General features: G+C 35.6%; 1 protein-coding gene across 1 annotated transcript in view; it reads left to right on the top strand.

Annotated features, from left to right (window-relative positions):
* ATP7A (ATPase copper transporting alpha) overlaps positions 1–14,755 on the top strand; it is a 190,064-nt gene that overhangs the window by 108,212 nt on the left and 67,097 nt on the right. The window contains exons 4-5 of the mRNA XM_059385224.1: positions 7,316–7,519; positions 10,474–10,637. Coding sequence (XP_059241207.1) covers positions 7,316–7,519; positions 10,474–10,637 — 368 coding nt within the window. The remainder of the gene's footprint in view (positions 1–7,315; positions 7,520–10,473; positions 10,638–14,755) is intronic.

Raw genomic sequence — 14,755 nt, 5'->3', positions numbered from 1 at the left:
AAGCAGGCTCCCTGCTGAGCAGAGAGCCCGATGCGGGACTCGATCCCAGGACCCTGAGATCATGACCTGAGCCGAAGGCAGTGGCTTAACCCACTGAGCCACCCAGGCGTCCCTATTTTCAGTTTTTTGAGGAACCTCCACACTCTTTTCCAGAGTGGCTGCACCAGCTTGCATTCCCACAAGCAGTGTAGGAGGGTTCCAGTAGGAGAAATTCTGGTCAGACGAGTAAGAGCACTTGATAGTCTCTCTCCATGTCTATCATCTACATCGTTTTCAGGATCCATGATTGCAACATGTTCAGTGACTTTTAACAATGGATTTTACCTTAACCAACTGTTGTCAAGGGCCCCAGGAATTGACTGTTCGACAAATAATTACCAGGAGCCTGTTGTGTATCCTACATCTGTTAGCGGTTAAAACAAACACATTAATGACCATGATGAATAGGTAAAAAACCTTGGCACAGTGAACATCACCATAAAAGAATTGATAGAGTTGTGACTACAGTGGCCCATATTATTTGGATAAAAGGTTGATATCAAATGATTGCATTTTGTATTTTTGGAAGAGATCATTCAGAGTTTAAGATGCTATCAGAATGGTGGCTACCCATTTTCTGAATATCCATGTCAATGCTAATTCTGGCCTCACAGCCCATCACTATAACCCCTTCCCAGAAAGAGAGGGGCTGGCATGATTTGTCTTTATGACATACTAATTCTGGGTGGGCTGTAAAAGTTAAAGGAGATAGAGAAATATCAGAGCTTTTTTTCTTCATTGGTGAATCTTTTTTTAATTTTATTTTTTAACATTTTAATGCAGGTGTAGTTAACTTACAGTGGTACATTAGTTTCAGGTGTACAATATAGTGATTCATCACTTCCATACTTCACCCAGTGCTCATTACAAGTGCACTTCTTTTTTTTGTTTGTTTGTTAAAGATTTTATTTATTTATTTGAGAGAGAGAGAGAGAGAGAGAGAGCGAGCGCACAAGCAGCAGGAACAGCAGGCAGAGCAGGCAGAGGGAGAAGCAAGCTCCCTGCAGAGTGAGGAGCCCAATGAGGGACTGACTGGATCCTAGGACCCTAGGATAATGACCTGAGTTGAATGCAGCTGCTTAACTGACTGAGCCACCCAGCTGTCCCCACATGTGCACTTCTTAATCTCCATCACCTGTTGAACCCATCCTCCAAATAGTTCCTCTGGTAACCATCTGTTTATCCTCTATAATTAAGAATCTCTTTGTTAATTTCTCTCTTTCCAGTCCCTTTGTCCTTTTGTTTCTTAAATTCCACATATGAGTGAACTGAGTATTTCTCTTTCTCTGAATGACTTATTTCACTTAGAATAATACATTCTAGCTCCATTCTTATCATTGTAAATGGCAAGATTTCAATTTTTATGGCTGAATATTCCATTGTGTATATCCATTTATCAATTGATGGACAATTGAACTGCTTTCATAATTTGGCTATTGTAAGTAATGCTTCTGTAAACATTGGTGTGTGTTTATCCCTTTGAATTAGTGTTTTTGTATTTTTTGGGTAAATACCCAGTAGTGTGATTGCTGGATCAGAGGGCAGTTCTATTTTTAACTTTTTGAAGACCTCTGTAATATTTTCCATAGTGGCTGCACCAGTTTGCATTCCCACCAGCAGTTCAAGAGGGTTCTTTTTGCTTCACCTTCTTGCCAAAACTTAGTGTTTGAGTTTTTATTTTAGTTTAGCCATCCTGACAGATGTAAGTTGATATGTCATTATAGTTTTTATTTGTATTTTCCTGATGATCACTGATGTTGAGCATCTTTTCATGTGTCTGTTGGCCATCTGTAAGTCTTTGGAGAAATGTTTGTTCAGGTCTTCTGCCCATTTTTAAATTGGATTATTTGTTTTTTGGTTGTCTAATTTGGTAAGTTCTTTATATATTTTGGATCCTAACCCTTTATTGGCTATGTCATATGCAGTTATCTCCTCCTATTCTAGTAGGTCACCTTTTAGTTTTGTTGTTTCCTTTGCTGTGCAGAAGCTTTTTATTTTGATGTAGTCCCAATAGTTTATTGTTCTTTTGTTTCCCTTGCCTCAGGAGGAATATCTAGAGAAAAGTTGCTGTGACTAGTGTCAAAGAAATTACTGCCTGTGTTCTTTTCTAGGACTATTGTGGTTCTTGTCTCACATTTAGGTGTTTAATTCATTTTGAATTTATTTTTGTGTATGGTGTAAGAAAGTGGTCTGGGTTCATTCTTTTGCATGTCATTGTCCACTTTTCCCAACAACATGTGTTGAAGAGATTATTTTTTCCATTGTTTATTCTTGCTGCCTCTGCCAACGATTAATTGACCATATAATTGTGGGTTTATTTCTGGGCTTTCTATTTTGTTCTATTGATCTATGTGTCTGTTTTTGTCCTAGAACCATGCTATTTTGATTACTACAGCTTTGTAATATAACTTGATGTCTGGTATTGTGATACCTCCAGTTTTTCTTTTTCAGGATTGTTTTGATATTTAGGATTTTTTGTGGTTCTACACAAATTTTAAGATTGTTTGTTCTAGTTCCGTGAAAAATGTTATTGGCATTTTGGTAGGGGTTGCATTAAATGTATAGATTGCTTAGATTAAACGTATAGTATAGACATTTTAATATTTGTTCTTCCAATCCATGAGCATGCAATGTCTTTCCATTTCTTTGTGTTGTCTTCAGTTTCTTTCATCAGCGTTTTATAGTTTTCAGAGCACAGGTCTTTTACTTATTTGGTTAAGTTTATTCCTAGCTATTTTATTATTTTTGATGCAATTATAAATGGAATTGCTTTTTCTTTTTCTGCTGCTTTATTATTGGTATGTAGAAATGCAACAGATTTCTGTACATTGATTTTGTATCCTGTGACCTTACTGAATTCATTAATCAGTTCTAGTAGTTTTTTGGTGGACTCAGGTTTTCTATATAGTATACTGTCATCTGCAAACAGTGAAAGTTTTATTTTTTCTTTGCAATTTGGATGCCTGTTATTTTGTTGTTGTTGTTGTCTGATTGCTGTGGCTAGGACTTCCAGTACTGTGTTGAATAAAAGTGGTGAGAACAGATATCCTTGTCTTGTTCCTGATCTTAGGGTAAAAACTCTGTTTTTCACCATAGACTATGATGTTGACTGTGGGTTTTTCATATAAAGCATTTATTATGTTGAGGTATGTTCCCACTAGGCCAACTTTTTTGGAGGGTTTTTACAATGAATGGATGTTGTAATTTGTCATGCTTTTTCTGAACCTATTGAAATAATCATATTTTTTCCCTTTTTTTTGTTGATGTGATGTTTCACATTGATTGCACAAATACTGAACCACCCTTGCATAATCCAATTTTATCGTGACCATCAATCTCATCATTCTCTTAAAAAGATATATAATATATGAGGTTAAGTCGTCAGTAACCAATTAAAGAAAAAAATACTCAAATTCTTCTCCTTTTTGTAACTATTTTAGTTTTAATTTCAAACTTATAGAGAAGCTGCAAGAGTAATATAAAGAATTCCTGTTTACCAATTTCTCTCAGATTCCCTCATTTTTAATATTTTACCACATCTGTTTTATCATTCTCTCTGTTGACAGACACATACACAGACACACACACACACACCACACACAGATGCACACATACATACTACCTTTTTCTGAATCATTTGAGAATTTGAGACTACATTTCAGGAATGATATTTTTCATTCTTTTAAAATCCATTTTCTGGTTAGGTATTTCTTCTTCATATTACTTCAGACACTGAACCCTCCAATTTTGAGGATGATATTGGAAACCCTTTCTTGAAATTTTTGGAATCTTTTCTGCTTGTTGTCTCAAGTGCAGGAAAGTCAGCCTGCTTTCCTTTTGAATTCACTTAAGCATAGGTAGTATTACTGCAGCCTATAGAAAATCTAATTGAAGAAAAGTAGTCATTTGATCCAGTGTGGCTTTTTAACACCTGCCTTGTGTCTGTGGAAGATGGAAGCTTTTACTCTTCTGGTTACCCCCCTCACTGGGGTAAAGGGCACAATTTTATGGATCTTTGTTGAGAGGTCATGCCAAGGTAGCCAGAAGGGACTATTTCTATGACTTATTTTAATTTAGTGTACTCTACTTCCAGAGCGTGAAAATTACAGATTGTATTATAGGCTAGCTCTGGTACCTGAAATAACTGAATACTGAGCCTAAAGTAATTAGCAGTATAAACTTTTTTTTCAGTGTCTGATTTCAGAATGAAGTCTTGATAGTAATTGTGAGAGAATTAAGTAAGCTCCTGGATGGATTTATATATTTTTTCAAAGCCACAACTATTTCCTTTGGGCAAATGAGCTTCCTTTTTGAATTCTTTAAGATCACAGTAGTATTTGGTAAATTTTACCATCTGTTTCTAAATAATGCTCCCACAATCTGAATGAATAAATATAGTTTTCTAAATTGATTTTCTTATGATCAGAGACCAACTAATTTTGTAATTAGGAGTATCTAGTCAATTGTGATCAAAGTCTCTTTTTCTGGAACTCAGATTGGCTGTAGTGCCATGGCCTGGAAGAATGGTGAAAATGCAGAATCTCAGGCCCCATTCTAAATGTCCTGAACTATAATCTGCATTTTTTAAATTTATTTTTTATTTATTTTCAGCATAACAGTATTCATTATTTTTGCACCACACCCAGTGCTCCATGCAATCCGTGCCCTCTATAATACCCACCACCTGGTACCCCAACCTCCCACCCCCCGCCCCTTCAAAACCCTCAGATTGTTAAATCCCCCAGGTTGTCGTATGCGCATTAAGAGTAAGTAACAGTAAGAGTTATTATACTGATTTGTGAAGTCTAGATCATTATTTATGAGTTAAATTGTCAGGCTTCTATTAAAGTTTCTGCAAAAGATGCCCTCTTTAGCATCCTAAAAACCAGCTCTGATGCAGGGGTTCCTCTGTGGGTTAGCCAAGTAGACCTGAACCAGTTTTTTTTTTTTGCCCAAGGGGAAGAAAGAACGAGTTAGGTGCCTGAAAATTGCCACATCACCTCTTTTCCTCCTTATCTCTGCAGGAGAGTATAAAATCATTAGCTTTGCAAGTGCATGGATGTGCTAGAGAAGATAACTTCTCCCTTTTTGGAGATGATTCATTCTGCAGTGGATAAACTAAAACAGAACAGCAGATTTTCTGAGACTGCAGGGGAACTTCTGGTTAATAGGAATTTCCCATTGTTCCACAGTCCATAAACATTCGCTGGAGAGATTTTCTCAATATTCCTTTTATTTTATTTTAATCTTTTTGCGTATACACAAATGCTTCTAGCAACTTTATTCATAATTGCCAAAAACTGGAAACAATCTAGATGACTTTATTTACTTATTTTTATTATGTTCAGTTAGCCATTGTATAGTACATCATTAGTTTTTGATGTAGTGTTCAGTGATTCATTAGTTATGTATAATAATAATACCAGGTGCTCATCACACCACATGCCCTCCATCACTCTGTTACTCCCTCCCCCAACCGCCTCCCTTCTGAAACCCTCAGTTTGTTTCCCAGAGTCCAGAGTCTCTTATGATTTGTCTCCCTCTCTGATTTCTCCCCCTTCAAATTTCCCTCCCTTCCCCTATGGTCCTCCGTGCTTTGCTTATGTTCCACATATGAGTGAAACCATATGATAGTTGTCTTTCTCTGCTTGACTTACTTCACTTAGCATAATCCCCTCCAATTCCATCCATGTTGATGAAAATGGTAGATATCCTTTCTGATGGCTGAGTAGTATTCCGTGGTATATATGAACCCTATCTTCTTTGTCCATTCATCTGTTGAATGACATCTCAGCTCCTTCCACAGTTTGGCTATTGTGGACATTGCTGCTATAAACGTTGGAGTGCACATGTTCCTTCTTTTCACCACATCTATATTTTTGGGGTAAATACCTAGTAGTGCAATTGCTGGGTCATAGGGTAGCTCTATTTTTAACATTTTATTTAGGTTTTTGGAGCATGTGCCCATGTGCCTGCAGCAGTGGGGAGAGGCAGAGAAAGAGTTGGAAAGAGAATCTTTTTTTTTTTTAAAGATTTTATTTATTTATTTGACAGAGAGAGAGATCACAAGTAGGCAGAGAGGCAGGCAGAGAGAGAGGAGGAAGTACAGAGCAGAGAGCCCAATGTGGGGCTCGATCCCAGGACCCCGAGATCATGACCTGAGCCGAAGGCAGCAGCTTAACCCACTGAGCTACCCCGGTGCCCTGGAAAGAGAATCTTAAGCAGGCTCTACACCCAGCATGAAGCTAACATGGGGCTCAGTCTTACAACCCTGAGATCATGACCTGAGCCAAAATCAAGAGTTGGATCCTTAACTGACTGAGCCACTAGGCACCCCCCCAAATATTCCTTTGCACATAACAAAGATTACTGCTGACTTACTCCTTGCCTTTTCTTCAATTGTCCTCAAAGACATTTTAATGTAAAAAAAATTGTTTTAAAATTTGGAGAATATAGAAATGTCTGTAGAGAAAATGTGTTCATCTGTCATTCTATTCTTGCCTTAACCCCATTTGTCAGAAATAGCCACCATTAATATTTTGACTTCCCTGTACATGGTCTCATATATACATATACACAATTTTAAAAATTAGTATATATATATATGTATATATATACATATATGTATATATTTAGATTTTATTTGAGAGAGAGCATGCATGCAAAAAAAAAAGAGAGAGAGACAGAGAGCACATATAGGGAGGAGGGGCAGAGGGAGAGGAAGAAACGGACTCCCCACTGAGCAGTGAGGTCACATGGGACTCAATCCCAGGACCCCGGGATCATCACCTGAGTGGAAGGCAGGTACTTAACTGGCTGAGCCTCCCAGGTGCCACTACACAAAAAATTTTCAGATGACATCATACTGCAATGCTGTTTTACAAATTCATTTTTGCTCTCCTTACTATATCATGGATTATTAATGCCAGTATGTAAGTCATTAACATGATGATAACTATTCATTATAAAAATAAGAGCTTTCTATCAACAACCTACTCTCTATCTGGGGTTTGCAATAGAGAAAACAGCTAGAAGAACTTGGTATAATCAAAGTTTTGTTTATTCAGTTAGTTCAGATTTTCCAGAGAACTGGGACGGGTAGTATTGAAATTTGAAGTCACTTTCTGGAAAGTGTAAAAAGCAGTGTTGAGAATTCTAGGTACATGCTTGTTTTAAAGGAATGGTTTGACAGTGCCTAGAGGTATGGATTGTGATAAATGACCAGGATGCAGCTGAAGAATACCTCAAATGAAACGAATCTTTCCCTCTCCACCAGATACAAATGAGCCATTTGTAATAATAGCTCAGACCTCATCGGAAATGCCGCTTTTGACCTCAACGAATGAATTTTATACTAAAATGATGACACCAATTAATGACGCGGAAGCAAAGACTACATCTAAGTGTTACATACAGGTCACTGGTATGACTTGTGCTTCCTGTGTAGCAAACATTGAACGGAATTTAAGACGAGAAGAAGGTAAGACAGTTTTAGAGCCTGTTATTTTGTGTATTGATTTGAGGACTCTCTCCTTTTTGACCTCTTAGTTGTTTTATAACCATTTTTGTGGTTCTTGCTAGGGCCTTATGAAGTCCTGCATATGAGTGATGTGCAGGACAACCTTGACTTTCTGACAGCCAGTTTTTGTGTTTTGTTCCCAAGTTCCAATCTTGTTTATCTCATTTAATATCAATGAAATTTATAGGAAAATAACAGAAGGAAATGTATAAGGTTACTATTCTCTATAGACCTTGGTTGCAATCAGTGTTAAGAAACATACAAATTTTCTGATAAAGCTATGCTTAAAACTAATAACCACAGTCCGTAAGTTTCAGTATTACTGTACCTGGACCAAGAACCAGACCAAAACCAAGTTTGTTTAAAATTATAGTGTTCTCTTCCAACAGTTTTATCACTGATATTTGCTTATAGCAAAAATGTTAAAAAGTTACTCAGTATCGTCTATAAATTTTAACTCTAGGTTACAAAATCCTAGAAAATTTACTGCATACTTTTTTTATTTAGTTATACTCAAATGTTTTACTTTATAAGTTTGTGTTCATGTTAATAGACTTCACACTGTGGTATAATAGATTTGTTAACCATGTAGTTATGCAGTTATGTTTAATGAGACTGAAATCATAGGTTTGGTACTAGCCCCAATGTCTTAAATAATACATGCCCTTGGTCACAAGGGCCAAATAGGTAAGATTAGTATCAGCTTATCCCCTCTATTGTGGGGCAGTAACTCAAAGTATATAATAATAATATAGGGCTGGGGCCCATAGGCCTTATATATAAAGGCCTTATAACACACACATACACACATGCCTTACCTTATATATACAGGCCAGAAAATTATAATGAAGTGTATGTTATACAGAGCCATCTTCAGTTATTCCCTTATCTGCATTGTGTCATTTTTGCATGTCATTTCAATCTCCATTATATCTAATTAGAATGCAGTTGAGGCTGAAGCTTATATTACACTTTGAATGATTAAAAGGAGGGAGGTTACAAACAAATGAAAACAAAAGAAGTTTGTAAAGTTCTTGTTTAATTTTAGAACCAATAATTTTTTGCAATTCAGAAATAGCCTTTTTTGTAAGATAAGCAATGCCTATGTCAATCTTGAATCTTTTTTTTTTTTTTAAATCCATTCTGCTGATTGATCCTTCCTGTTGCTTCCTACTATCCCCTTTACTACCTCTTTACCCAATTAAGAATACCATTGGCCTAGCTGGGGTTACTATATTCACTTTTTAAAAAAATTATGTAACACTCGTTGTGTCTTAGTTTAGTTTGCATTATATTTATAAAAATGAATAGAGTTTTAATTATCGTTTGAAGTAAGAGTTTAAAAAGTTAGCCATAATTTATGTAAGTATGAAACCCATTTTTGAGAGTCCAATTTTCCCTTCTATTTCTGTTTGGCTATAGATTACATCCAAATGAAGCAAAAAGATTTTTTTCTACTTTCTCTGTACCCTACTCTTATTACTGATGCTTTCCTATGAACTGGTCCTCTGAATTATTTGGTATCCACAAAGCCCAGAATGTAATCATTTTATACAGAAAACTTAGATTATATAGGTACTTTGTTTTCTTGTTAAAAACTATTATTAAGTTAATACTATTTTCTTTTCTTTTTATCCAACCGTAGAGTTGACCTGTTGATCCCCATTGCCTGTCAGGTAGCCGCCAAGTGCCATAGATAACCGGAAAGAGCTGATACTTCTGCTATGCAGAATTAATTTTCTTCTTGGCAATGTCAGCAGTAGCTGGCCTAGAGAAGTAGGATGGTTATTAATAAAAGGCTTGTGCTAGAGAACAGGGTGACTATGATAAAATGAACTCCTTTGTTTAATTAACAAGTTGTATGGCACTCCCCCCCCCCATGAATAAGACCACTTTATATTAGTGTGTACCAGGCAGTAAAATTTGATAATTTTAAGAAATCACTATTATTTGATTATGTTATAATGTACATCTTGGTACATCTTGGATTCTTTGCTGTAACTGCAGGATTTCCTTAAGTGCTTAAGTTCCTTTCTCTCTAGGTCTCTGTCTTATTGGTTTCTACAATGCTTTATATAAGGTCTCAGCCTATTGTAATTCATAGGCCTTACTTGGATCCCAATTAAAAAAAAAGAAACTGTGTTAGGCAAACTAGTAAACAATTATAAGACAAGTATGGAAATGTGAATTCTGCCTGGATATTTGGTGATAATGAATTATTTTAGGTATGATAAGGTATTATATGTACTTTTTAAAGAGAAGAGTCTATCTTTAAGTGATACGTATTAAAATATTTACATATGAAATGTTATCTGGGTTTTGCTTCAAAATAATCAGGGTAGAGTACAGGAAGTAAGAGGATAGGAATATAGATGAAACAAGAGCAGCCCCAGTATTCATTTTTCAAAAAGATTTATTTATTTATTTTAGAGAGAGAGAACAGGGGGAGGGGCAAAGGGAGAGGGAGAGGGTGAGAGAGAATCCTTAAGCAGACTCCTCGCTTAGCACAGAGCTCGATGTGGGGCTTGATCCCAGAACCCCCAAGATCATGACCTGAGCCAAATCAAGAGTTTATCATCTAACCTACTGAGCTCCCCAGGCACCCCCAGCCCCAGTATTATTGATAATTGTTGAAACTGGGCAATGGTTATATCAAGTTTATTATGTTGTTCTCTCTTTTGAGTATATATAAATCAAAAATTTCCATAATAAAAAGTTTAAGAAACTAAGGCCCCATTTCAAATAGTTTTATTTGGTTTGGGTTCAAGACTGTATAAAAGCTAACTAATAACTAATAAATAACTAGCAAATTTCTCTAGGTTCACTTTAATCCCTTTATACATGAAAAAATACTGATAACATTACTCTTTTTATAAAGGTATTATCTCAATTGCTTTTCTTATCAATGCTTTTAGGAATATATTCTGTACTTGTGGCTCTGATGGCTGGCAAGGCAGAAGTAAGATATAATCCTGCTGTTATACAACCACCAATGATAGCTGAGTTCATCCGAGAGCTTGGATTTGGAGCCACTATGATAGAAAATGCTGATGAAGGAGATGGTGTTTTGGAACTTGTTGTAAGTAATCATTTCTGCGTGATTAATAAAATTTACAGAAAAAAACATAGGGAGGATTCAGAAAACAGTTCCAAAGATATTTAAGGTTTGGGAAAATAAGACATAAAATGAAAAATAAGGAAACTGGAAAATAGAAGGATAAGATATGACTTAAGCATGGAATGTAAGATAATCATCTATTAAGAACCAAAAAAGAAGATTTAGGTTTGAATAAATAAATGAAAGTCAACTTTTAAAATACAGTATGATTCCTACCTAGTAGCTAGAAAATAAATTTCAGATGCATTAAAGACTTAAATTTTATAGATGAAGCTATAAAACCAGGTGAAGGCGTGTTGGTTTTAAAATGGTCATTTTTGCCAATCTGGCAAATTGAGTTTTATTTATATAATTTGAACAATTAAAGCAAAAATGTAATACTGCACCAAAATTAGTTACAGCTCAATCAAAAATTTAAATGTCAAAAAACATGAAATCACTAGGAGAAATATTTAGAGCTCTTTCCCCCAGTACTTTATTATAAAAACTTGAGACATCAGGAAAGTCAAAAGAATCGTACAGTGGAAACCCTTATACCCACCACCTAGATTCTCCATTAACATTTTAGCATATCTCTTTTACTATACATAAGTCTATTAATCCATTGTTGTAAATAAATTTAGACTCACAAAGTGGCAAAACAAGTAGAGAATTTATATGAAGCTTCTACCCAGCTTTTCCCAATAATAACATCTAACCTATCACTTAAAAAGTAGTATTAGAGTGACAATGGCCTTTCTAACTATCATATAAAACCTATACCTATAAAGAAAAGATTGATAAATTCATATATATGAAAATTTCTTTTTGGAAGGAAAATACCATAAACAAAGTCAAAAGACAAAAATTGAATTTATTTCTTATCATAGATGAAGGTTAATTTTCTTAATATATGAAGAAGTATTTTAAATCAATAAAAAAGTACCAGTAACCCAAAAGAGAGATAATAAAGGATATGAACTGACAATTCACAGAAAATCCAGAATGTTACCACTTTAAGCATATGAAAAGATGTTCACCCTCATTTGTAATAAGAATAAAGCAAATTAAAACTGCATTGAAATGCCACTTTTCACCTATTAGATTGGTAAAGATAATACACAATTTTGTTAACACCAATTGATACAGGTTCTCAACAGGGGAATTTGGCAATGTCTAACAAAAGTAAAATTGCACATACCCTTTGCTTTAAAAGTTCCACTCAAAGAAGTTATCCAACAGACATAGATGCATATGTATGAAATCACATACTGTGTTCATTATACTATTTTTTATTATAGCAAAAAATAAGAAAAAAACTAAATGTTAATACTGGGGGCTAGATACATAAATTACAATATGTTCATATAGTATGATACTAAACAGCTATTAAAAGAATGGGTAGGGTTTTATTATTATTTATTTATTTTTATATTAAAATTTAAAAAGTTGTTTTTATTTTTAAATTATGATATGTTATTCACCATACAGTACATCATTAGTTTTTGATGTAGTGTTACATGATTCATTGTTTGTGTATAACACCCAGTACTTCATGCAATACATACCCTACTTAATACCCACCACCAGGCTAACCCATCCCCCCACCACATCCCCTCTAAAACCCTCAATTTGTTTCCTAGAGTCCACAGTCTCTTATGGTTTGTCTCCCCCTCTGATTCCACCCTCGTCATTTTTCCCTTCCCTCTAACGTCCTCCATGCTATTATTCCTTATGTTCCGCAAAGAAGTGAAACCATATAATAATTGTCTTTCTGTGCTTGACTTATTTCACTCAGCGTAATCCCCTCCTGTCCCACCCATGTTGATGTAAACAGTGGGTATTCATCCTTTCTGATGGCTGAGTAAAATTCCATTGTGTATATGGACCACATCCGCTTTATCCATTCATCTGTTGAAGGGCATTTTGGCTCTTTCTACATTTTGGCTATTATGGAAATTGCTGCTATGAATATTGGGGTGCATATGGCCCTTCTTTTAACTACATCTCTATCTTTGGGGTAAATAGCCAGTAGGGCAATTACCGGGTCATGGGTAGCTCTAAACTTTTTTTTAAAATTAATTTATTTATTTTCAGAAAAACAGTATTCATTATTTTTTCACCACACCCAGTGCTCCATGCAATCCGTGCTCTCTATAATACCCACCACCTGGTATCCCAACCTCCCACTCCCCCGCCACTTCAAACCCCTCAGATAGCTCTAAACTTTTTGAGGAATCTCCACACTGTTTTCCAAAGTCGCTGCACCAACTTGCATTCCCACCAACAGTGTAAGAGGGTTCCCCTTTCTCCACAACCTCTCCAATATTTGTTGTTTCTTGACTCATCAATTTTTGTCATTCTATCTGGTGTAAGGTGATATTTCAGTGTGGTTTTGATTTTAATTTCCCTAAAGGCTAATGATGATGAACGTTTTTTCATGTGTCCATTAGCCACTTGTATGTCTTCTTTGGAAAAGTGTCTGTTCATGTCTTCTGCCCATTTTTTAACATGATTATCTGTTTTGTGTGTGTTGAGTTTGAGGTGTTCTTTGTAAATCCTGGAAATCAGCCCTTTGTCTGTATTGTCATTTGCGAATATCTTCTCCCATTCTGTGGATTGCCTCTTTGTTTTGTTGACTATTTCCTTTGCTGTGCAGAAGCTTTTGATCTTGATGAAGTCCCAAAAGTTCATTTTCACCTTTGTTTCCTTTGCCTTTGGAGACATGTTTTAAAAGAAGTTGCTGTGGCTCAAAGAGGTTACTGCCTATATTCTCCTCTAGGATTTTGATAGATTCTTGCCTCATGTTGAGGTCTTTTATCCATTTTGAGTTTATCTTGGTGTATGGTGTAAGAGAATGGTTGAGTTTCATTCTTCTACACATAGCTGTCCAATTTTCCCAGCACCATTTATTGAAGAGACTGTCTTTTTTCCCACTGTATATTTTTCCTGCTTTGTCAAAGATTAGTTGACCATAAAGTTGAGGGTCAATATCTGGGCTCTCTATTCTGTTCCACTGGTCTATGTGTCTGTTTTTGTGCCAGTACCATGCTGTCTTAGTGATCACAACTTTCTAGTAAAGCTTGAAATAAGGCAACATGATGTCTCCAGTTTTGTTTTGTTTTGTTTTCAACATTTCCTTAGCAACTCAGGGTCTCTTCTGATTCCATACAAATTTTAGGATTGTTTCCTCCGGCACTATGAAAAACCCACAATGAATATCATTCTCAATGGGGAAAAACTGAAAGCCTTCCCTTTGAGATCAGAAACATGACAAGGATGCCCTCTCTCACCACTCTTGTTCAACATAGTATTAGCAGTCCTAGCAACAGCAATCAGACCACAAAGAGAAATAAAAGGTATTCAAATTGGCAATGAAGAATTCAAACTCTCTATTCGCAGATGACATGATACTTTATATGGAAAACCCAAAAGACTCCACCCCCAAACTACTAGAACTCATAAAGCAGTTTAGTAACGTGGCAGGATACAAAGTCAATGTAAATAAATCAGTTGCTTTCTTATGCACTAACAATGAAAAGACAGAAAGGGAAATTAGAGAATTGATTCCATTTACTATTGCACCAAGACCCATAAGATACTTGGGAATAAACCTAACCAAAGAGGTAAAGGATCTGTACTCTAGGAACTACAGAACACTCATGAAATTGAAGAAGACACAAAAAGATGGAAGACCATTCCATGCTCATGGATCAGAAGAATAAACATTGTTAAAATGTCTACATTGCCTAGAGCAATCTATACTTTCAATGTCATTCCAATCAAAATTCCCACCGGTATTTTTCAAAGAGCTGGAGCAAACAATCCTAAAATTTGTAGCTGTTTTTTCAAAATTGTGCCATAGCAATATATAATCTCTTTTTTACTTTAAGGGTTTTTAAATTTTTTTAAAATTATTGCATTTTTAAAAGAAGAAATTACATCAGAAACTAGAATTGGTAAATAAGTTACATCAAAATTAACTCTTCTCCTACCCACTTAAGCCCCCATGGGTAGGAGAAGAATAAATGAAACAAGATGGGATTGGGAGGGAGACAAACCATAAGTGACTCTTAATCTCACAAAACAAACTGAGGGCT

Source organism: Mustela nigripes, chromosome X (assembly GCF_022355385.1).
Source record: "Mustela nigripes isolate SB6536 chromosome X, MUSNIG.SB6536, whole genome shotgun sequence".
Lineage (NCBI taxonomy): Eukaryota > Metazoa > Chordata > Mammalia > Carnivora > Mustelidae > Mustela > Mustela nigripes.
Note: the sequence above shows the minus strand (reverse complement) of the source record. Positions and strands in the feature narration are given on the sequence as shown.